Raw genomic sequence first — 24,563 nt, 5'->3', positions numbered from 1 at the left:
CTTTCTGTCATCTGTTTTTATGACGCCAATGGCAAGACCTATCTCAAGCAATGGATATATTTTTTGTCCTTTACAAAACATAACTAAAAACTCTTCGTTTTTTGTGTCTTAAAAGTCCATATGCCTCTTAGAAGCCCTGAGGGCAGTAGCCACAGAAAGCTAGATGGATCGCCACAAGCCAGCTTGCAGTGGCAGTGGCTTACCAAGGGGACTCTGTCTCAGTCACTAGAGTCCCAAATGTCCCCCATCCCATCTCCCATGTCAGAGCCTGATCCAAAACATCCCATCATTGGAAAGAAATAACGGTTAGGATCTTGGCATTCCAAGTCCACCAAATGCCATTATATACTGTATATGTGGCCCCTGTGCCAATCTGTAAGGGAGGGACTATAGTAATTACCCCAGAGTGGTTGCGAAGATCACAGGGTATAATGGTTTTAAAAATGCCATGCACAGTGCCTGGCACGCGGATGGCCTAGATTAAATTGCCTTCCGGCTTCCGCCTTGGTCTTGTCCCCAGTCTCTGGTCTATCCCCTCTCAGCCCATCTCAGCTCTGTCCCAAACTTTAATTTCCTGCTTACCCTTCGTAGACTGTCTCCCTCCCACACACACTGACTTTTGACAATACTTCGTGTACATTGAAAACTCCTTGCTTACTCTGCGTCTAGAAATACAGACCAAACATGTATGTAAAATCCTATCTCCTACCTCGAGGGCCCACGTCCTCATTTATGACAAGTCCCAGTGAATAAGAGGTAACTGCCCTCGGAATTTTTTCACAAATCTCAAAAGCCATAGTATCTGTGATCAAATCCTGGCTTCTTTACTTTTTAACTGTTTGATCTTGGGTAAGTCAGTTAACCTCTCTAAGTCTCAGTATCCTCCCCTGTAAGGTGGGCATGATAACATAGGGTTGTTGGGAGCATAAACTGTTTACCGCCACTCCTCTACATAGTAAATGCTCAATAAATGTTAGCTGTTATTATTATCAACATCGTTTTCATTGTCCTTACATTTCCTGATAGGATCTATTTTCTTAATAGATTCTTATAATGTTCATATTTACTCTTGGTTTCACATTCTTTCTTTCGTTTATGTTTATTAAATATCTGAAGTTAAGAGTGAGGTCTCTAGAAACCACATGGATCATTCTACATCATGCCATCCCTTCTTTGAGAAAAGGCATATAAACTGTAAAGCATAGTGAGACTGGTCGTTACTGTATCACTATCAATTGAGAAATTTCAATCATATTGATCAGATTCCATGTTTAGAGTTCATACCAATTCTTCTATCTTCCTAGAGTTCTTTTAAAAACTGTATGGAGCCATGTGTTTACAAATTATACCACAAGTTACCTGAGGGCAAGTCTAAGTTTTAGGCGAAAGCTTCCTTTTCTCAATCATCAGCATTTGTTAATAAACTAATTCTTATATTTATTTACTTTTTAATGTGGTAAGTACTGCCACACAGAAACAGTTTCAGACAAGCTGTGAAAAATTGCAGTAGACCTTCACTCCCATAGTAAAACCAAGAAAAATTTTGATAACGTTAAAATCACACAAAGTAATCGTGCTAAGCGAAATAAGCCAGACAGAAAAAGTTGAAAATCATATGATATCACTTATATCTGGGATATAAACCTAAAGCAACAAATGAACAGGACAAACAGAGACTCACGGACATGGGCAATGGACTAGTGGTAACAAAGGGGAGGAGGGACGGGGGAAGGGAAAGTTAGACAGGATATAAGGGGTCAAATATATGATGACAGAAAGAAATCTAGCTATGGGAGGTGAACATGCAGTGTAAATATATATATGCCTTACTGTTAAAGGGTACGGCTGAAACTTATCGGATTTCGTTAACCAATGTCACCATAAAAAAATAAAATAAATAAATAAATTAAATTAAATAAAGGCAAGTATGGCAATATATATATATTTTTAAATCATACAAAGTACATTTCTTGGCCACACTGGAACTTAATTATAAACCATAGGTATCTTGAAAGTATTAAAATATTTAGAAATTAAGCAATATATTTCTAAAGATAAAAGAATCTCAAGGAAAATGAGGTAATATTTTGAATCGAATGGCACTAGGGACACATAATATCTAAATTTCTGGGATGCAATTAATGTGATGCTAAAAGTAAAATTTAGAATTTTAAATGCTTGTTTTAGAAAATAAGAAAGGGCTAAAAATCGATGGTCTCAGCTTCCACTGTAGGAAGTTAGTAAAAAACACTTAACTTAAAATAAATGCAAAGAAGGAAATAAAGAATGGAAATCAATGAAACTGAAAACCAGACAAACAACAGAGAAAACAAAGAGCCGAAAATCATTTTTTTGGAAACATCAATAAAATTAATAAGCCTCTAATTAGGCCAAACGAGGAAAAAAAATAAAGAGAAAATGCAAATGACCAGTTTGGAGAATGAAAGAAAGAATATTTCCACAAGTCCTACAGACATTAAAAGAATAGTAAGAGGCTAAAATAGACAACTTTATGCCAATAAGTTCGACGATGAAAGCGAAATGGATGCATCCTTCGAAAAACAGAATGTTTCGACGCTGGCTCAAGAAGAAATGACCTGAATATTCGTTAAATAAATTGAATTCGTAATTAATTTTTTTTCACGAAGAACACTTAGGGCTCAGATAGTATTACTGGAGCATTCTATCAAACATTTAAGAAGTAATAACATCTCCATCTTTTACAGAAACAGAGGAGAAAGGGTCGCATCTAGACATTTTCCAGGAAGCCAACATATACATAGTACCAAAGCCTGGCAAACGCACTATAAGAAAAGAAAATTACAAATCAATACTCCTCATGAACAGAGAGGTAAAAATCCTTAACGAAACATTAGCAAATTAAATCCATCAATATATAAAAAGGATAACGGATCATGACCAAGTGGAGTTTATCACAAATAAATGCAGACTTGTTAAAATAATCAATATCATTGATTGAAAACAATCAATATAATTCCTTCTATTAACAGAATAAAGGAGAAAAATTATATAAAATCTCAATAGATTCAGGTAAAGAATTTGACAAACATCAACATCATTTCATGATGAAACTCCTAGGCAAACCAGGAATAGAACAAAACTTCCTCAATCTGATAAAAGGCATCAATAAAAACTCTACACCTAATACCATAATTGATAGGGTATGAACACTTTCCCTCTAAGTCAGAAACGAGGTAAGAATGTCTACTCTGGCTGCTTCTATTTCAACACTTTCCATTAGGCAGAAGAAGAAGAAGTAAAATTATCTTTATTGACAATGACATGATTTTGCACATAGAAAATTCAAAGGTGTCTACCCTCCAAATCCTACTAAATCTAGTAGGTAAATCAGCAAAGTTTCAGGATATAAGTTCAGTAAAAAAAACAATATTTCTATATACTATCAACAATTAGAAAAAGATATTCAAAGGCAAAAGGTATTAAAATACAATACACTCGATACCATGAAATACCTACAAGTATTTTTTAAAGGTGTACAAGACCTCTACACTTCAAACTATAAAATATCACTGAGAGAAATTACGAAAGCCCTAATAAATGGAGAGAGATATGGGGTGGTAGAATCAATATCGCAAAGATGTTCATTCTCACAAAACCGAACTATGGATAAATGCAATTCCAATCAAATTCCCAGCAAGGTTTTTGTAGAAATTGACAAATTAATGAAAATAAAATAGTTGGAGGACTTACGCAGCCCGATTTAAAGTCTCACTATAAAGCTTTACAGTTATTTTGTAAAAGACTGTTTGGTCGTTTACATTTCCATATAAATGTTAGTATTATTTTGTCAATGTCCAGACAGTGTATTATTGGTGTAAAGATAGACAAATAGATCAACACAACAGGAAAAAAACCCATGATTACCATCTAATGACCTTTGTCAAAGTTGCCAAGGCAAATCAATGAAGAGGGCGGAGGGGGAGGGGGAGAAGGGAGAAGGGGAGGAATCTTTAACAAATGGTGCAGGAATCTATTCAGCAACAAAAAGCAACATACTAGGGATACCTGAACCAACATGGATGAATCGCTGAAATATTATGTAGCAGACTGAAAGAGCCAAACACAAAGGAATACATACGTAAAGTTTCAATTCATGTCAAGTTCAAGAACAGACAAAACTAGTCTGTGGGGCCAGAAATCAGAATAATGGTTGCCTCGGGGTGGAGACCGATGACGACTAGGAAGGGGTACAAAGGAACTTTCTAGCATAATGGAGACGTTTTATGTCTAATTTGAGGTGTTCGGTTGGTTTTTACATTTATCAAAACTCATTGAATGGTACACTTGATTCATGCATTTTACTTCACACCTCTATAAACCACTATTTTTTTTAAAAGCTAGGAGCAGGATAAGGGAGGAGAAAATGATACAAAGAGAAATTACAATGTGACGTCGTGAGTGTAGTGCCAGAGATAAGCACAGAGACAGTGCCGTGAGACATGGAAGGAGCATGTACAGCCTGATTGTCGACGAACCTCCAGCAGACCTCTGCCTACATGAGAAGTGCATTTCCCTACCTCTTCTAGGATTTCTCGTCACCTTGCCTGAGAGTGGCCCATTTTCCAGTGCCTGACTGAGGTCCTGATGTGAAACGACTCTGGGTCTGCCCCAGCTCTTGACGTGCACGCAGGACAGTTCACTGTGGTGAAGGGAGACCCCTCACTCGTGGAAAAAGAGAAAAGACGGGACAATGTGGCACCCGCATGGTTATGCGTGTTCCCCATTTTACTTTCCTGCTCACCCAACGAGTCATCAGGGTTCTGAACACCCCAGCTGTTCGAATGCCTCCAGCACCAAAATCTGTCATTACATCCACTCCCTTTTGGCCCAATTTAACACCAAGACTCAGTCCATCCAAATCTGTTGAAAAATCTGGCTGTTTGCAAACAAAATAAAAACCATATTGCTTCATACACTATATATCAAAATAAATCCAGATGGTTAAAACAGAACATTTTAAATGAAACCAAAATTTGAAAATATTGAGATAAATACTTTTCAGAACTCTGGGTGGGAAAGCATTTTCTGCACAGATAACTAATGGAGAGAGTAAGAAAAGAGGAACAGGTTCCTTTACGATTTAAAAACCGATTAACAAAGTACTTGTGGCAGAAAGCGGTTGGTTCAAAGACTCCAGAGAAAAGACTTATATCCTTAACGAAAGAAGTAAAGAGGAACGTTATACTTACAACTTAAAAAGTAGCAAAGGACAATATGAAGGACTAACAAACTTTAAAAAAAGTCAACCTCAGAAGTATTCAAACAAAACAATCCCGAGATATCATTTTAAAATCTATCGAAATAACAAAAAGCTCGAAAAATGACGACACTCAAAATCTGGTAAGATCAACATTTTCTTCCCCACTGTGGAGGGAGCGGAAGTGGTGCAGCCTTTGTAGAAAGTGATTAGGCGATTTTATGTTCCAAAACATTAAAATACTCTTATGCTTTGATTAAGAATTCCATATGTGTGAATCTATCTGAAAACAGTCAGATGCATAAACACATTTTTATATCCAAAGATGTTTAACCAAAAAAGAAATCTAAGTGACTAATGATGTGTGACTGATTGAATCAATTGTCGTACATCAAAATGATGGAATGGTTTGCAGGCTTTGAAAGTCAGTTTTTTAAAAAAATTTGAAGACCTCAAAGATGCCACAAAATATGTTAACTAAAAAGATATAAAACTTTATATTCTATGATTTTATTATATAATAAAACAACACACACATATATACATATTTACTGAATCTTATCTCAAGAGAAAGCTAGAATTACTGGTTTAGGACTCCAGCCCACCCCAGAAACTGGTTCTAGAGCACTGGGGGTTCATACGGAAGGAGGAGGACTTCTCACCGTGAGGTATGGAAGATCTGAAGACAGAGGAAAGGAGAAGCCTCCATTCACACATCACAGCTCAGTATCACTCAGGGACACCAGGTGCTCCTCTGGATTTCTCCCCAGGGTCCTAAAGACATTCCTCTACGACTCTCCTCTTTCAACGCACAGTGAAAAGAGGTCTGGTCTTGGAGAAGTGCCAGGTTAAATTCTGCTGCTTTATATTATCCTTTGCTTAGGTTCAAGTAATGCTTCTTCAGTAGGAATCTGAATGTACATTGAGCAAGAAAATGTTCAAGTCAGTGGCTCTTTGGACTCTGACGGTCCGGCTGTCTCGGCTGCTCAGTGCTTCTCTGAAATTAACCCTCTTTTAGAGCAGAGAATCTGAGAAGAAGGTGACAAGGGGGTGTCTTTCCCTGGGGGCTTTGGAAAGTAGAAACTCAAGAGGAGGAACTGTGGAGGCGTGAGGAGAGCAGCAGACTGGAAATCAGTCTCCATGGGTCTGGTTTCTTGTAGCTTGTGTTTCTCAGCTACACTGTGACCTGGGACAAGTCACTTCCTCTGGGTCTCACCTTCTTCATTTATATAATGGGCATCATGGCTACTACCCAGCTTAATCCCCAGAGTTTGGGGAAGATGAAATTAGCTTGACGCGCACTGTGAAATTGTCCTGTTATGCAAATCTAAGGAATTATCATGTATCTACTCTATGCTGGCTAGTTGTTATATGAGGGTTTACACCTTGTATAACCTTGTATTTCTTCTGTTGTGTGGTTTTGGGGTAGAGGGCATACCATGCTCACAAATGAAAGCATTTCGCTGTTCATCATAAACCTGGCTGAATGGTGTGTGCCACATTTAACACATGCTCAGGAAAGCCACATAAGAATAAGAAAGCAGAACAATTCTCTCTCTGAGGAGAAATCAGATTCTGAGAGTCACAGCCCTCTCCTTAACCCTTCTTAAATCACGGGATTTTAATTCTAACAGGGACAGATACAGTAGATGGAGGCTGTAGCCGGTAAAGAATGCTATGGCTGATCTATTAAAACACAGGCAACCGTACTCTTAGAGAACCAAATTTCCTCACCTTCTTTAGTTGGTTGATCTAAACAACATTCACACACCACCTGCATATGGAAGCCTTAATTGGGAAAGGGGGAAATGCAGAAAAACAACATAGTGGTTGATGTTTGTTTTATTGTTGTTTTCCTGCAAAACTAAGGAGTTAAGAGTGTGCTTTAGAGTCAGAATAACTTGAGATTAAACCCTAGTTACTCACTTGTCTAACTACCTGACTTTCAGTAAATGCTTTAATATCTTTGCACCTTGGTTTTCTAGTCTGTTAGTTAGAGTATTTTCAAACTCATAGGGCTGTGTTGAGAATATAGGGAAAAATGTCTGTTAGCACTTATCATCATGGCCAGTACCGAGTACATGTTCATCAAATGGTAACTAAAGTTACTGAATAATAGTTGCTATCATGGTCATTATTTTCACTGGAATATTTCTTTTAAATACAGAAGTCAACTGCAAAATAAGACAACAGGAAACACTTAAATAAATTGGAGAGTATATCATACTTGTAGGTTGGAAGCCTCCATCGTGCAAAGATGTGTTTTCTCACAAAATGAATCTTTGGATTCAAGGCAATTCCGATTAAAATCTTAACATATTTCATGGAGGTTGAACAATTGGTATAAAAAGTTATGCGAAAGAAGAAAGGGATCGATATTAGCCAAGATGTTTCAAAGATAAGGGGACGTATACTACTTAGATGTCAGGACTTACAAGAAGCTGTGTTAAGATATTGTGTTTCTAGTGTAAAGATAAACTGTCTAATGGAACAGAATAGAGATGCCAGAAATAGACCCTCAACTATGTGGAACTTTGGTATTTGAGAGAGCTGGCATGGAAGGACAGTGGCGGGGGGGGGGGTGGGGGGAGACTATTTACTAAATTAACCTGGCGGAAAAAGAATATTTATATGAGGGGAAAAAGTAAAATTAGTTCTTAAGTTCACATCATACAAAAAGCTAACTCCAGATAACTCAAAGACTTAAATGACAAAAGCAAAACTTCTTCTTCTTCATATATCTATATCTATATCTATATAGATATATACATATATATATAGATATATACATACATATGTATATATCTATATATATATGAAAAAACATACGCAAATAACTTTCTAATCCTGGGGTAGAAAGAAATTTTTAAACGAAAATGTTCACCATAAAATTTAAAAGTTTTTATATTAAAATACAAAGTTCTGTTCATCAGACATTTTAAAGAATGTGAAAGACAACTTAAAAATTGGACTAGGGAGATGTTTTCAATACATGTAACTGACAATGGATTAATATCAGAGGCATATAAAGAACTTCAATTCAGTCAGGAAAAACAAACACTCTCCCATCCCTGTCACCAAAAAGAAAGAGGTAAAGACATAAATAGGCAGTTTACAAAAGAGAAAATAAACATAAAAAGATATTCAGCCTGAGGGAAATGCCAATGATGCCCCCAATGAGATATGCTTTAAATTCATTTAATCAGCCAAAATTCAGAATCCCGACTATACTAAGTATTGGTGAGGATATGAATCTACAGAATCTTCTATATTTTGCTGGTAGGAGTGTCAATGGGTACGAACTCTTTGGAAAACAATTTAACATTATCTTAAATGTTAGCCACACACCAACCCCATGACCTAGCAATGTCATTTCTAGATATATATCTAACACAAATTACTGAACATATGCAAGGTTGTTGATAGCAGCACTCTTCATAACAGTAAACTCTGGAAACGACCTGAATGTGCAATTATATGAATATACTACAATGTATTTATCCAGTCTCTTGGTGTATTCATATAACTAAACATTATACAGCAGTCAAAACAAATTTCTCAGTTACATGCAACAGTGCAAATGTTGCATTTGACCGGATCCTCCGACACAACGCTAAGCTTGGATTAAATGTGGAAATGTTGTCTTACAGGAAATGCTGAGACAGAAGATGGAGAGAAAACCAGGAGGGCCATCGGTCTGACCCTGACTGAGGGAGGAGGAAAGGAAGGTTGGTTGGAAGGGAACTAGATTGCTGTGAGGGCTAACGAGGATTTGGCAAGGTCACCCAGGCGTCCTTGGGCCGATGTCAGCTTTCAGAGGAGCCCTGTGTCTCCCAGGAATGGAGTTGCCTGAGTGCCTCTGCCACATTCAGTCACTGGCTGGGAGCAGTGTCCCAGAGAACAGCAGGTAGTGTGGCCTTGGTGCAGCTCAGCAATGGGAAGTGGAAGCTGGGAGCCTTTGGTCAGTTACACTCACGTTCTCATGGTGACCGCAGATGCCCTAGAAATATGAGTTTTAAAAACTAAGACAAAACATTGGCTAGAGCGCGGAGACAGAGGAGAATGGTATAACAAATCCATGCAGTGGGTCTTAGTAAGAACACTGGTCTTTATCTCGAGAGTAACAAGACCCTTTGACAAAAGAGCCTTTTGTGTGACTCTTTGGATGGAGTCCAGAGAGGAAGAGAGTTTACATGGCAGGACAGCAATGACCTTCAGTAACTTAACCCTGGAGGGTAGAGTTCCCTGCTGTATTCTGCTAATAGGAAGGAGGAAGAGGCAAGACTACCATTTGCCAAAGAGAGTCTCCACAAACACACATCCTTCAAGATGTCCCTTTCAAATGGCACTGCATTTAAGTAAATGTCGAAGCAGTTGTATACTGTCTGGTACCCTTGGAGAGTCATAAAACTCATGACCAATATACAAGGTTAAGTCCTACAGAAAATATAAATACTGCTTAGCCCAATATTTCTGAAACTTATGTGATCACGGAGGCATTTTATTTTCAAATAAATCCTATTTCCAACCTGTGGGGCTAATATTCAGTGAATACTTTCAGGCTGATATAGATAATCTGGATTTACACATGATCATAAATACCAGTTTAAAAAATAAAAAGAAAACCTATCATAAACACAGGTTTTAAAATATGGATAGTAACAAGCAACCAGCCAGAAAAATCACAACTGACTCTGGAACACCAATGTGTTGAAATCCCACAGTTGAGAACCTTTGGGCAGGATGCCAATAAGAAGGATGGTATTGAAGAATTCTGGATGGCTTAGCAATCCCAGGGAACCTCTGGGGATGTGCTCTATTGATTTCGGGCTGTTCTCTGCCAAATATTTCAAGAAAAATCATCCATGTATGGTAGAGTTCTGCAAAATATAAAGCTTCAGGAGCATGGTCTTTGACATTTGACCCCATGGTGACCTTGATCCATGAGTTGTGGGTGTGACTGTACAAGACTGCTTAGACTAAACCCTCTTTTGTCATTATTAAGTCCACAAAGAAAATGAATGTCAAGAGTCTTCACAGAAGAAGGGCTGGAGTCTAAAGTTCAAACAAAAAGAGAGAATCCAGAGTTGCATGGTGGACCCTTGATGTTGCGTTCGGAGAGCTAGAGCGGAGGGAAAATCTTGTAGGTTTGGGGTGAATCATGTACAAGAGGAAATGAGCACCGCAGACTGGAGAAAGGAGGTAGTGGTAACATCGGGCTTACCAAGGGCTGGAGGGGTAGAATGCGAAGGCCGGAGGACTTACAGATCCTCTAGTCCTAGTTATTATTCCTTTAAAGGATGAAGCTCTGAGATACTACAGAACTTTTCCATAGTCGCATAGCCAGAGAGTAGCTGAGTCAACACTAGAAAGCCACGTGCTTACCCTTCATTCTCGTTTATGTGAGCCAAATGGCTACCCTGGGGGTGCAATATTAACCTTTTAAATAAAAAAATTAATATCTCTGGATCCTAAATTTTAAAGAATATTTTTATTCTTAAGAGACATGAAGAAAGGCTAAAATTTTTAAATGTACATAAACCTGGGAATAGAAAATGAGTTCCTAAAATGAGATACTGAGCTTTCTTTTTCCCATTCATTCATAAAAATTTATATGAATTTTGGTTCTGAGCATGATCAAATAACTACTCTCAGCTATATCTTTCCTAACAACGATAACTGAAAACTCTGAACCAAAACCTGTAATTCAACTATAAGAGGCTCTGAAATGTAGATAAGAGCAGGCAGAATGGGTAAAGATCACCAGACTCAAGAGATGACCTGGTGGGGATTTCTCTGAGGATTTTTCTCCCTCTCTTTTCCTCTCCTAGGTATGCTGGCCTGGACGTTAGAGCAGCTTGAATCCTAGAGCTGCCAGTGGATGCAGAGACAGAAAAAGCCTCGAGAAAACCCAGAGTCTTTGGAAAGTGAGGATCCAGTGGGACAAAACCCTCTGATTTTACCAGCCCTACTCCAGGCAATCACCAGCAAGGAATTGGTACCCATGCCCTTCTCACCCTGGGGTGGTCCTTGAGGGTAAGACTCCTGTTGGCCTCCCTGCCCTACACCAGGCCAGTGCTAGCACAGAGCTAGACTTCCTCTTCCTCAGCACAGCAGACCCTGTGGGTAGGCTAAAGATCCAGCTTTCTAACCAGGCCACCAGGAAGGGGAAACCCTGAATGAAGTGGGGAGCGGAATCATGAAGAGGGAGCTGGAAAAGGAGATCCTTTGAAATTGCCTGTGAAGCTCCAGGCTCATCTTTGAGCTGAGCATGCGTGACACTGACTGGAATCAGTACGGTAAAGATTCTGAACGCTGAACTATGAATAGGCCTTTGCTCAGTTTTCAGACTGGCAGCTGGGTGGTGTACAGGCAGGATGGACTAGAACAGCATTGTAAATGCTTTGAAAACTAAACTGACATTGAATCACAGCCCACAGAAAACAGACCAGGTTGTGCAGTCTGAACCTAACCAGGTTGCCTACCTGGTTAAAAAAAAAAAAGTTAATACTTTCTAGAAGATTTAAGTAAGACCCTGCAGTTCATGACCTGGTATTAAGAATATCCAAGATGCAACCTAAAATTACTCAACATACCAAAGGCCAGGAAAACCTAAACAACTCTCAAGGTTTTTTGAAGCCAACATTGAGATGACTTAAGTATTAGACTTGTCAGACAAAGACTTTAAGTTAGTTATTAAAATCATGCTTCAGGAAGTAAAGGTAAAAGTTTTTCAAATAAATGAAAAGATAGTTCTCAGCCAAAAAGGAAAATGTATAAAAAACAAAATGAAAATTTTAGAATTGAAAAATTCAGAGAGACTCAGCAGCGGAATGGAGGGGAACTGAAACTATACCACAACATAAATGAAGCTTAACTCAATATAGATCACAGAACTAACTGTAAAATTAGTTAAAATTTTAAACCAATTAAATTAAAACTAAATGTAAAATTAATTCTAAAACTTAAGGGAAAAACACAGGAACAAACTTTGACTTCGGGTTAGGCAGAGTTCTTAGAAACAAGAAAATCAGGATCACCTATAAAAGAAAACATGGTTCAATTTGACTTAGAATAAGAAACACTTTACTCTGCAAAGGGTATTGTTACAAATCCTGTAAAAAGACAGGTCATAAGCTGGGAGGAAATATTTGTAATCGCATACACGACAAAAAACTTGCATCTAGAATATATAAAGAACTCAAGATTCAATGATTAGAAACAAACAACCCATTTAAAAATGGGCAAAAAATTTTGACAGACATCTCACCAAAGATATATGGATAGCAAATAAGATGCTTAAGATTAACAAAATTAATGACATGAATGTAAAGTTGCTTAAATATAATTTATTAGTGAAATGCAAATTAAATGACAATCCTACATGTTGGTAAGAACGCACATCAACAGGGACCTTCATTTCTTGTCGGTGAGAATATAAAATGGTATAGCCACTCTGGAAAATTGTTCAGAAGTTTTTTATGAAGTTAAATATATATTTACCATATGACCCAGCAATCCAACTTCTAGGTATTTATTCTAGAGAAATAAAAACTTTTGTCCATACAAAAATCTGCACATAAATATTTATAGCAGTATTCATAATCTCTAAAAAATGAGAAACAACCAAATTAGCTTCAGTGGGTGAATGGATAAACAAATTGTGATCCATCCATACAAGGGACCACTACTCAAAAATAAAAAATGAGCTGTGAATACACAGAATAACACAGGCGAATTCAAATGCATGATGCTAAGTGAAAGATCTCAGTATCAAAAGGTAACATTTGATATGAGTCCACTTATACGACACTCAGGAAAAGGCAAAAGTGTTGGAATAGAGAACAGATTAGTGGTTTCCAGGGGTTCTGAGTGAGAAGAGGGTCTAACTAAAAGAGGCAACAGAGGAACTTTTGGGGGAAGTATTCCAGTTGTTCCATGTGCTGGCTGTAAGGCTGGTTATAAGAATCTATGCATGTGTAAAAATTTATAGACTTGTACACCAAAATGTAATTTTACTCTATAGAATTTTGAAAACTAAAGAAAAGTTTATGAAGTTCCACCTGTGTACCTTAATCTCTAACAACAAAAAGGCAACTTAATCTTTTGAAAAAGAATTAAAATGCATAATGTGAAAAGGTAACTTTTTAGATTCCAATGAGTCCACTTTTCATTCCAAAATTGTCTCAAATTCTAATCAATTTAATCTATTCCAAGACATTTTCTGCTGGCTTGTAGTAGGCAAGGGGGGAAAAAAAAAGGTCTAGTCTGTGATGTTAACGGGAGTAAGAGGTAGATGAGGACTCAGAGAAAAGAAATTTGGTTAGAAAATTTAAACATCTCTCATTTCACTCATGGTTGGTGCTGACAAGTAATTGAAGCCACTGAGCAGATGCTGTGACTGGAACCAGGCAAGTCCAAGCACCATGTTGCTTAGAGCAACAGAGGCAGAGTTTCAGTTAATCCTGTGGTTACTAAACCTTCCCTGTGTGCAATTCCAGCTGGCCTTTTATTTGGAGGAGAGAATGGTGGGAATAAGGAATCATATAAATCAAATATATATTCAAATATGTTAAGTAAATAGGGTGAAGATTCTTCATGTCTAAAATGGCCAGAGGAGGGAAAATGGGTGGAATGGACCAGCTGTAAGAGTATAAGACAATGTACCTTAGAATACACACCTATCTCTCAAAGTTGTTCAGACTGCAGGTTATAAATCCTTGAAGCAATGGAGTTTGCTACATGGAAATTCAAGTGGGTCTAGGCTGTAAACAGAATAAGCTGTGCTTTCCCTTAGAGACCAACTCATACACTAAGAAAAATTAGCTTGGAAAGTACAGGTGTGCTCCCTAAACAACATATAAACAACCCCCTCCCTCCCACAATTAGAGGGTGCAAAATCCCAGATGACTAAAGAGATTAACCCTGCTATGATTATTTTCATTTCAAAAAGGGTCCACTTAACATATTTACTCTGGTAGGTCCTTCAAGTATGGACCAACTTTGGAGCATTTAGATTTCTTTCATAAATCATTAACCACAGAGCTGAGGGCACGCAGTGAGGGAGAGCTCAGAGTTTCTGCCAACTGAAGATCAATAGAAATACAGGTATGTCACCTTTGAGATGATGCCGAGTCAATGGGAGAGACGTGATTATGATTTACACTCAACACTTTCGAAAATGTGTCAGTGTCTACAGATTGAAGAAAGTGGTGTCTATAATGCAAACGTGGGAAACTGTTCTTCCCAAAGTGGATTGCAGGGTGGCATGGGAGAATCAGAACTGTCCTGTCACTTCTGTTATTTGTCCTTTCTCCACTAAAAGGGCCTATGACTGGACGTGACAGGTATTGGTGAAGTTCAATCCATTCTGCCTCTGGATCTCACTTGCTCATTAGAGAAGGCTGCAATTTCATTTCAGATCTGCCGTGTAAAACCTGTTGTCATATTTTATGTGACGATGTTAACTCTGTCAGGAAATTATATCCTGAGAATACCACAGAGCCGACTCATTACGTGTATAAATAGCCATTTATCGGATGTAACCCATAATCCTCCCAGCGCTGTGACCCATTCTGTAATTTTCACTCAGCTGACAAACTACAAATGAAGAGTTTAGATTTCAGTTATGAGATCTGAAATATGGATGTGGATTTTATACGTTAAGGCCTTCAAGAAGAAACCAGGGAATTTTCCCATTAAATTCTAAGGACCTTCGTCTACCTGCTTTATAATAATATCTACAGTCCCTTCACTGACCTCTGTCAACAAAAGGTCGTTGCCAGCGATCCAATGCTAACAGTAGTCCAACAGGAGTCCTTAGTCCTCCACAGTGCAGAAAATAGAAAGCCTGCTCAGGTCAACACGTTGCAAACTTGAGATAGAAGCCTCCGGAAGAAACTAAAAGTGCACTCCTCTTATATAGAGAAAGTGCCTGCCCTGATCCCTGATTGGTCCATTTTTATGCAAATAAGGAATCCAAATTTGCAGTTTGATTGGTCCAAATAGCACTCTCCTGATTGGTTGGAATCTTGCATCCTGATTGGTTGTTATGGAGCTGCTCTGATTGGTCAATAAAGATGCAAATGAAGATATAGCTGTACAGCTCCAGTTGGACGGGGCTGGTCTCAGCCCAGTGGCTGAAACATGATTCCAAGACCTCCATTATAAGGGTTGACTCAGACAGCAGGAGCATAGTGCAGGAGGCTGGCAGCTCAGTCTATGGCTTTTCCCTGAAATGCAGAGTGAAGGAGAAGCCCATGCCAGCAATAGCTTCCATGTTCTCTGATTATAAATTTGAGCCCAGTTAATCAAAAGGACTCGTTCCTGGCAAATATATTCTTCCTCAGGGCCAATGCCTGCAACCCAATTTCTTATCCACTATCACCTCCCTTCCTTCTAGTTAGACCATCATCAATTTATTTGCCCATTCCCTCGTACTCACCAGCACATACATGTTTCTCATACATGCATATAGCATGTCTCTGTAAGCCAAGAACTTCATTGTGATTTTGGACATATTGATGTTAAGCTTTAACCTCTGAGTTATTTTTTCCCATAAAACCCAACATTTTATGAAATATCATTTGGTGCTAAACATTACATACTAGATTCCTTACACATATGCTCTCATATGAGGAGACAGAACAAACTGTGTCTAAGATTACATGGAGTTAACAGTTGGAATCAGAATTTGAACCTAAGATCAATAAACTATATTATGGCTTAAACAATAGAAATTAGTTCTCTCACAGTTCTGCGGGCCAGAATTTGAAATCAAGGTGTCAACAGGCCACACCCCTTCCAGAGTCTCTAGAGGAGAGTCTATTCCTCACCTTTTTCAGCTTCTGGTGGCTGTCAGCATTCCTTGGCTTGTGGCCACACTTCCTCTCTACTCCATCTTCATATCACCCTCTCTGTGTGTGTCTTTCTCAAAGCTCCCTCTGCTTTGCTCTTATAAGGATACATATGATTGTATTTAAGGCCCATCTGGATATACCCAGATACACTTCTTAACTTAATCAAGACACTTAATCACATCTTTTGCCATTTAAAGTAATGATCGCAGGTGTCAGGTATTTGATGTGGATACCTTTCGGGGGTGGGGTTATTTTTCAGCCTACCAAAACCTCTAAACCCGTCGAAGTCCCAATGGACCAAGGTCCCCATCACTAATCATGCATTAAAAAATCTTTGAGCTAGGGGGACTGAAGGTAACGGCTGCCTAGCCTATGAAATGTAAGTAGCTTCTTAACCAGTCTCCATTTACATAAAACCTCCACTTACTGAAATTCATAGACTTCTTTAGCTTCAAATTTGAAAACATCATGAAAAAAAGATCTGAGAAGAGTAATGAGGTGTTACTAGCCACAATCACCTTAATAGAGATCAGTTTATTAGATTAACCCTAGTCACTCACAGCCTTGCAGAAATGAGACACAAACGAGGTCGAATCTGATGGCCAAGATGGGATATTAATACTTTTTCAGGTACAACATTATGTTGACATGAACAATGGCTTTGAAATGTCCCTTAAGCTTTTTTTTTTTTTTGAGGCCTTATCTGTTGACTACCAGAACATCTGGATTAAAAAAATGCAGCATTTTATTAATTATGCGTAAGTTTTAGCTATATAACGACTTTTATAATCTTGATTATTCACAGAAGTTAGCTATTTGGCCATCTTCTAATAGGTTCAGATTGTCAAATTTGGCATTTCTTGATCCATTTGTTTGTTGTGCCCATGTCCCCATGCTGGGAACTCTCCAAAATATTTTGTTTTTCCTCTTGGAAAAGACCTTTTCGTAACCTTTTAAAAAATGCTTATTTTTCAAAGAATTTTATGTCAACATTAAAGAACATTTTTGAAAGGATAAAAAAAAAAAATCATCCGTAATCCCAGCAACCTAGCAAACAAGAGTGTTCATGAGGAGAGTGCTCTAACCTTATTGAACAACGCCTCGCTCCTACGGCAACAGCTTGAGACGGTATGCAAAAGAGAAACAGAAAAGCATGTGCTTTTCAGTTGTGAGACACAGACCTATTTCAATAACTGATCAATGCATGCAGGTACCCCAGCAAAAGTCTTATGAGTAAATAGGTCCTCGTCATGCCCCGGGACCTGAAAATGTTAACAGATGTGATCAACTAAGTGAGCAATCACCTGATAAAGTCTCAAGTACTATAAATTTTCATCGCGATTCACTGGAGGGTCAGCATTAGAATTTTGTCATAAGAAATCACATTGAGTCCTTGTGGAGGTCTGGATTTTCCAGTGCAAAATGCTCTCTTGGTGTGTCACCAGCTTTCAAGCCACCTCTTCCCAATATCTGCTGAGCCCAAGAAATGTACTCCTACTTCCACCATTACCGGGAAATACTGGAGAAACCATTTTTTTCCCCCTAAGGGAAAACGTTAACATGTAGAATATAAGTCCAAATGAATGTGCAACACTTTATTGAGAATTGTCAGAAGAACATGAAAGGAGATAATTGCGGGGAAAAATTGTAAGGTTGGTGAAATCTGCTCTGCTGACTCCATTTTTTTGATAGTTCCCTCTTTCTGCTCCCTGAAATCCAGTCCCCAACATGCTTGTGGGGTGCTCTCATGGTACACTTGCTGTCACAAAGAAGAGAACACTGATGGCCTCTCCTTGGAGCTAAGTTGTGGAGGTTTCAATGTGGAAGTCCTCCCAGGATACTCTGGTGATCCTGGAGGAGGACGCATCTAGATGAATCTAGACGGGAGGCACTGGGTCCTGTGGCAGATGGAGGAAGTAGTTTTCTGAGACTGGGGAGGAGAGGTGATGGCTTTCCCAGAACACGTCAGTGCTCGAATCACATAGAGAGATGGCTCCTGCTTTTGCATAAGTAAGCCTAGATCTTGTTGGAATCTGTATTCGTGTCTATCTATGTGTACATGTGTGTCTACGTGCGTGTGTGTGTGGATGAATGAGAAAAAGAGAGACTGAGTGAACAGTAGAGTGTAAATAAAACCACAAATAATTGCCCTTCAGGAAATCACTATCCCATGAATCTGAAAGTAAGTACAATTAAAAGAGGGCTGTTCCCCTGTCTTTGTTTCACAAAGCTGAATGAGGGAGCAGAGTGTTTAATGGAAAACGACCTGAACTGAAGAGAGCAGGATTTAGCCGCAGGTCCAACAGGAAGCCTCTCTGTAACCTGGGGCGAGGCAGTGAGCCCCTCCCCGCTCCGAGTTCCTCGTCTGTAAAATAGGTGCTGAGGCTGACTAGCTAAAATGTCGTTTCCAGCCCTAGAAATCTGATTTAACTCTTCTATACATTTGGGTTTTCTTAAAACATGAAGTAGTAGTCACTTGGGCTCCATCACCAAACAGCACTTCATACCAACTTCAGGTCAGCCTCCACGGTGGCTAACAGGTGACCGTTACCACATGGGAGGAACGGAGTGCGCTGTCATCGGCATCTCTGTTGCCAAGCGGAGGGCTCATTTTCAGAGAGTCGGAGACTCTCATAATTTGGAAGGAGTCTTGGAGATTTGCTCAATCCGCCGCCCAGAGCAGGAACGTCTTCTTAACATGTGAAGTGCTCCCTCTCTTACCTCGCCACCTAGTCCATCGTTAGACGACTCATTTAGAAATATTTTCCTCGTAAAGAAATGAGTTCTGTTTCCTACTAAGTCTTTTAACACCTCTTACAAATAAATTACTCGTTTCTTTTGGATATTTGAAACTTTGTACTACAAAATATCGACAAAAACAACAACAACAAAACCCACATAATTATTATGGTTTATGTGTCTGGTGCAGCAACCGTTCACATCTCCCCTATATTAGTTGTCTCTGCGTCAGACAACCGCTCCCTGTTCCTACATCTCTCGAGTTCAGCGTTTTTTCTCATTTCTCACGAAGCACAATACCTCTCACATGGCCGGTGCTCAGTGTTCCTCGCTTTGGGTGAATTGCAACCCTTAAAATATTTGAAGGCTGTTATCAGGTTTCCTCAACCTACACAGGCTAAAAATGCGGGCTTCTCTCAACTGCTCTGTGTACCAAAAAGTCCCTTCTTTGAACATGTTCCACGTGTCAGAGTGCTCCCCCACCCACACACTTTGATCCCCAAACAGAGCCTAAGGATCGGGTGAGCGCAGGGTGGCCTTGGTTCCCCAATCACCTCGCTGCCTGGGGACGCAAGCAAGCTGGCAGAGACCTAAAATCCCACGTTTTCACAGGAACTTCAGTTCAGTCAGGTCTCTCTCATCCTTCACTTACATAAATCGAATGTTTGAAACTAAATCCGGAATTTCGTATTGATTTCTGTTAAAACCCATTTTATTATAGTTTCAGCTCATCACTTCCCAAATTGTAAAGATCTGTCTGAATCACAATTCTATCACCTAGCTCTTTGGTTATCCATCCCAGCTAGGCTAGGTGTCACCTGAAAATTGTTCAAGCACTATACGTGTCTATGTAGAGTTCTTGACAAAAATAGTGAACGAGAGAGGTTCACATATGATGCTGAACCATATAAAACTACCATTCTTATGGGTCGAATATCACCAATAGTTAGTGGTGCAAACTAATACACGGTACCAGGAACTTCCAGGTGGGCACAGTGCTTTAATCCAGCTTCTGTTGTTGCTACTGCTTAACTAAGTGCCATTCCACCTGGGCATAGTACAGGGTGGCCCGAATTGCCTCATTTTGTCCTAAAGAAAATGTCGATGCAAACTATTAAATGCTTTGTAAAATTGTAATAAACAGGAAGAGCAGAAGCTCTGGTACCAGCCAGCCCACCTTGTTGAGCTCCAGCTCTGTCACTAATTAGCTGTGTGACCTCTCATAAGTTAATTGACCCCTGTGCCTCTGTTTCTTCATCTGGAAAATGTGGATGATGGTAGCACGAGCCTCATAGGACTATTTGAGGCCTGAATGAATGTGTGTGTGTTGCGGGGGGCGGTGTGCGGTGTGGCACCCAGCGGGTGCACAGTAAATGTTGCAAATTATTAGGATAACGCCTTTCCTTGCAAAATCAGGCTGATTCCAGGGAGTTTTACTTCTTTATTCTATCAAGTGCTCACAAATGGTTTACTAATCAAACCAGCCAAGATTTGGGCCAGGGATCAGCATCAGGCCCACTGGATGTTGGTTTCTGAAACACGTATCCTACTTTTAAAAGCAGGATGCGTGTTAATTTGTCCTTACGTCTTTCGGCACAGGTCCTCATGCCCCATTCACTACAGGTTTTCCGTATGGGTTTCCCAGTCACATCCGCACATCTGTCATCCGCCGGCAGATCTGAGTTCATTTACAGCCGGTAAGGTGAGCTCTTAACTATGTATTCAACCTGTTAGGGCTCAGATCCTTTTCTAGCCAATATCGTGAAAATGAAGATCATTTTCTTTTCCCGGTTAGAAAAGTTTTAAAGAAAAATATGAAGCGAATTTCTCTGTCTTCTTTGTGCTGCTGTTAACACTGAGATTGAGCTAAGTAAGGACAGACACATGCTTCCTTGACATTCTTCCAGCTCTGAAGACATCAAAATGTCTTCTCAATTGCTAGCATGCTTCCCAAGCCTCCCCTAACTCTGTCCTTTAGTGTGGAGTCACACAACATACCCATTTGTGTCATTCTTTGTGGTTACCCCAGCCGGGAGTGAATGAAAAACATATTCACCCTGTGTGAGTCTTTTAAAGACCCAAACTCATCAGAGACCTCCCTCAGTGGCCACGCTCACTTGTTTCCTTAGCTGTCACCCATCTTGTTCATGATAATTTATGATCAAAGAGCTAGAGCTTAAGCCACCTTCCCTTTTTGAATTCAGACTACGGGGTCACCACCAGATGTTCTTCAGATGTTTTGAATTCTGTTTTCCTAAAGTCTAGGGTATTTGTTAGCTCTTGGACAAACATTTTCTTCCTACACCATTATGTGGCGGTCCCTTGTATATGAGGTGGCCATTAATTCCAGTCTTTCCTTCCAGTAATATGGTTTGGGGTAGTAGAGGGCAGAAAGCAACAGATTCCTTCATTACATTTTCCACTTTCTGAAAGATTGAATCACTAGCAGGGGAAATCAAGAACTTACTAGATTTTGTAAATTTTTTTTTAGAGGGAGGCAGAATGAGACTTTCTTTAAGTACTTTAAGTAAACTTTTCACTGGTTTATAACATAGATACAGAAAACACCTTAAATCCTCAGTAAAGAGCTCGATGAATTTTCACAAAGTGAACACACCCATACAACTCCCCAATCACGAAGCCTATCAGCTCTGCCGAAACTTCCTTCTTGCTTCATAAATTAGTTTTAATGGATTTATAATCTGTGCTGGGAAAATGAGAATTATCATAACAGGGTTAACACTTGTCGAGAACTTGAACTGTATGTCAAACAGGCACTGTGCTGAACACCGTATATGCCTTGCCTCTTTTAGTCCTCACAACAGCTCTGTGAGTGGGTCTTATTATTTCTCCCATTTTAAAGAAAAGAAACTGAAGTCTAGAGAGGTTCGGTTACTTGCCCAGGGTCACTGGCTAATAAGAAATGGAGTTGGGATTCAAACCCAGGTCTAGCTAGTTCTAGAGACTGCACTCAAACCACTGCAGTGGATGCACAGTCCACAGTTTCCACCCAGCCAGCCAGGCTGTAGATCAGGGGTTCTCAACCTTGGGACTATTGATTGACATTTGGGGTCAGATAATTTTTGGTCACGGGGGCTGCTCTGTGCATTATAGTATGTTTACCAGCAACCATAGCCTCTTTCCACAAGATGCCAGAAGCTCAACCCCTTCTTCACCCTGGTTCTGATAATCAAACTGGTCCCTGGATATTGCCAAATGTTCCCCGGGGAGTTGAGAGCCGCTGTTGTAGATATTTTCACATTTTCATATGTCCCTTCTGTCACCTCACCCATTTGCTCTCTGCTCCGAGTCCATCCTGAGATGAACGGACTTAACACAGTTGTGTATCTGCCTGGTGGGTAGCACTATTCTACACTCCTGGGATCCACCGTTTCCTTCGGAACTACTGGCCGGAAGTCACGCACCTCACAGGCCAGGTTGCCTTTAACGATCTGAATTAAGAGGTCTGCTTCATTTTATTATCCAAATACTTCCATCGAAGCCACCACTCCGGCTGCTCTGCCACAAGGGTCACAGCTCCGGTCTTTCTCGTCACCTTTGCACAGAATATCACTGGCTCTTCCTCCGTGCACTCCCTCTCCATGCCTGCCACCCATCGGCCTCCCTGTATGTAACTATGTGTCAGAGTCAAGGAAGGAAAAGCTGGCACACTCAAAAAAGGCAACGTGAGAAGCTGTTACTAAAGATATTAATTACGAAGAGGAGAGCTTGATTTGGGGAAGCCAAAGCAAGAGAATGGCAACCACGTGGAGCAAGGAAGGAAAAGCTGGCACACTCAAAAAAGGCAATGTGAGAAGCTGTTACTGTTGCGACTCCCAGGACCGAAGGGCAAGTGGAAAGTGTGGGTGCTTGAGCCCAGAGGGAGTTCCTGTACAGACGGCGTGGGAGCCCAACGAAGCAGCCTATGTGGTCAGATTCTCTCCCCCACGGCACAAAGCAGGTCCGGAGGGGCAAGCGGAAGATGTATAGGGCAGTGTCTTCGGGTTTTATCTGAGCACATTTCTCTGCTCCCTTCCCTAAATTTCACTTTGAAGTCCTCTTTATCACATTTAGAGCTGCTCGCCAAACACATTTATCTCGCCAGGAGCCCATCATTCTAGTGTCACTGGCCATGGTTTTCTAAATCCTCTTTTGGGATACCATCTATGTAGCCAGCTGTTCGTTTCTCTCCTCCTGTCTCTTCCCACATTGCAGACCTCAACTGGAAGAAGAAATGCGGACCCCCGATTTACCTTGTAAGATCTGGATGGGTTCTCTTTCCATCAGCTTCAGGGAGGAGAGAACTATCTTCCGGTTTTTCCTTTGGCTGATGTTCAGATCGGGGTTTGTGAAACCCTCAGTTCTAGGTGTTCTCACGATTATTTCCGACGATGCACAATGCCGCTTTTCCCTCACATCTGGACTCATCCCGAGTAGGAAGGTCTTCAGGGCTGTGGGAAAGAGAGCTTCAAAGCTGAAACTTTCTCTTTGTCCTCCAAGCCACACGCTTGCGGAAATGCTCCCTGTCTCATTAAAAATACATGCCCCACCCCATTTTTACTACATTCTGAAGTATTTCTTCCACTTGTCACCTCTGCAAAGGCTTTCCTCAAGCCCCTTTACCTTCTCCAGGGACACCGGTGGCATTTATGGCACATGGGGGGGAGCGTGCGCATGCGCGGGGTGGGGGGAAGGGGAGGTGCAAATATTTATGTAAGTCTGTGTTACTTTTTAAAGTGAAAGAGAGGGAAAAAAAAAAGATTTGTCCATTTTGGTAAATAAAAAGAACACATAGGAAATCTGGACAGTCTTGGGGAAGGGGAGGGAAGAGGAAGAGCAGAGGGAAGGGGAGGGGAGGGGAGGAGAGACCCAGGCATGCAGACTCAGAATACTTCCTCTTATGTTCCTGCACCACTTGAGAGTCAAGTTGAAAAACCACCTTATGTAGTTCCTCCTATACATTTCCATTTCTGCTCTCTTCGGAGTTCCTGGTCTCTTGGGATTCTTGGTCACAGTGCCATTAAGTTGACACAGCTGTTTTCCTCCCCGACTCACCTAACCTCTGATAATCTGCGAGGTACCGGTAATTAGCAGTAAATCGCACTAGCTGTGAATCAAGTCCAGTTCCTCGCAGTGAACACAGCGAGGCAGGGATGCAGCTCTCGATGCACAGATCCGTGATGGCGACACTGCGCATACTCCACGCCTCTCTTCCCACCTCCTGCCACGCATGCTCTTTTGCTGCTCGGCTCTTCACTGTAATTGTAGATTATGCCTGTGTTAAGATTTTCCTTCTCAGTCTAACGGTAAGCTTAACTCACAGAGTTTTATTTTTAATTAAGGCGGCTTGCCACTTTAAAAAGTGCTTATAATAATTAGACTTGAGAACAATCACATACACATACAAACACAAAATTGATAGAAAATGATTATGAAAATCTTTAATTTATGTGACTTTTTTAGTTTTCAGAGTACTTTCATTATTTTCCTAAGTTCGTAGCATTATTGTGACATATCTAAGGCAGGTATTAGTTTTCATATTACAGAGGAGACAGCTCAGGCAAAGCCATTTGATTTATTCTTGCCTTTTGACTTTGTCGGTCTTACAGTTATTATCTGATCAGATTAAGTCAGCACCTTTAAATTTTGCTGTCAGTATCAACACTAACTTCCTGATTTTGATAACTGTAGTGTGGGTATGGACTTGTTCTTCAGGAGTATACATT

General features: G+C 40.1%; 1 protein-coding gene across 1 annotated transcript in view; it reads right to left on the bottom strand.

Annotated features, from left to right (window-relative positions):
• Positions 1-24,034, bottom strand: part of SLC22A15 (solute carrier family 22 member 15) — a 129,776-nt gene extending 105,742 nt beyond the window's left edge. Inside the window, 2 exon segments of the mRNA XM_015595400.2 lie at positions 23,091-23,288; positions 23,893-24,034. Of these exon segments, the coding sequence (XP_015450886.1) occupies positions 23,091-23,288; positions 23,893-24,034 (340 nt within the window).
• Between the last annotated feature and the right edge of the window lie 529 nt (positions 24,035-24,563).

Source organism: Pteropus alecto, unplaced genomic scaffold, assembly GCF_000325575.1.
Source record: "Pteropus alecto unplaced genomic scaffold, ASM32557v1 scaffold106, whole genome shotgun sequence".
NCBI classification, from domain to species: Eukaryota; Metazoa; Chordata; class Mammalia; order Chiroptera; family Pteropodidae; genus Pteropus; species Pteropus alecto.
The sequence above is the reverse complement of the archived record's forward strand: the minus strand, read 5'-3'. Positions and strand labels throughout refer to the sequence as shown.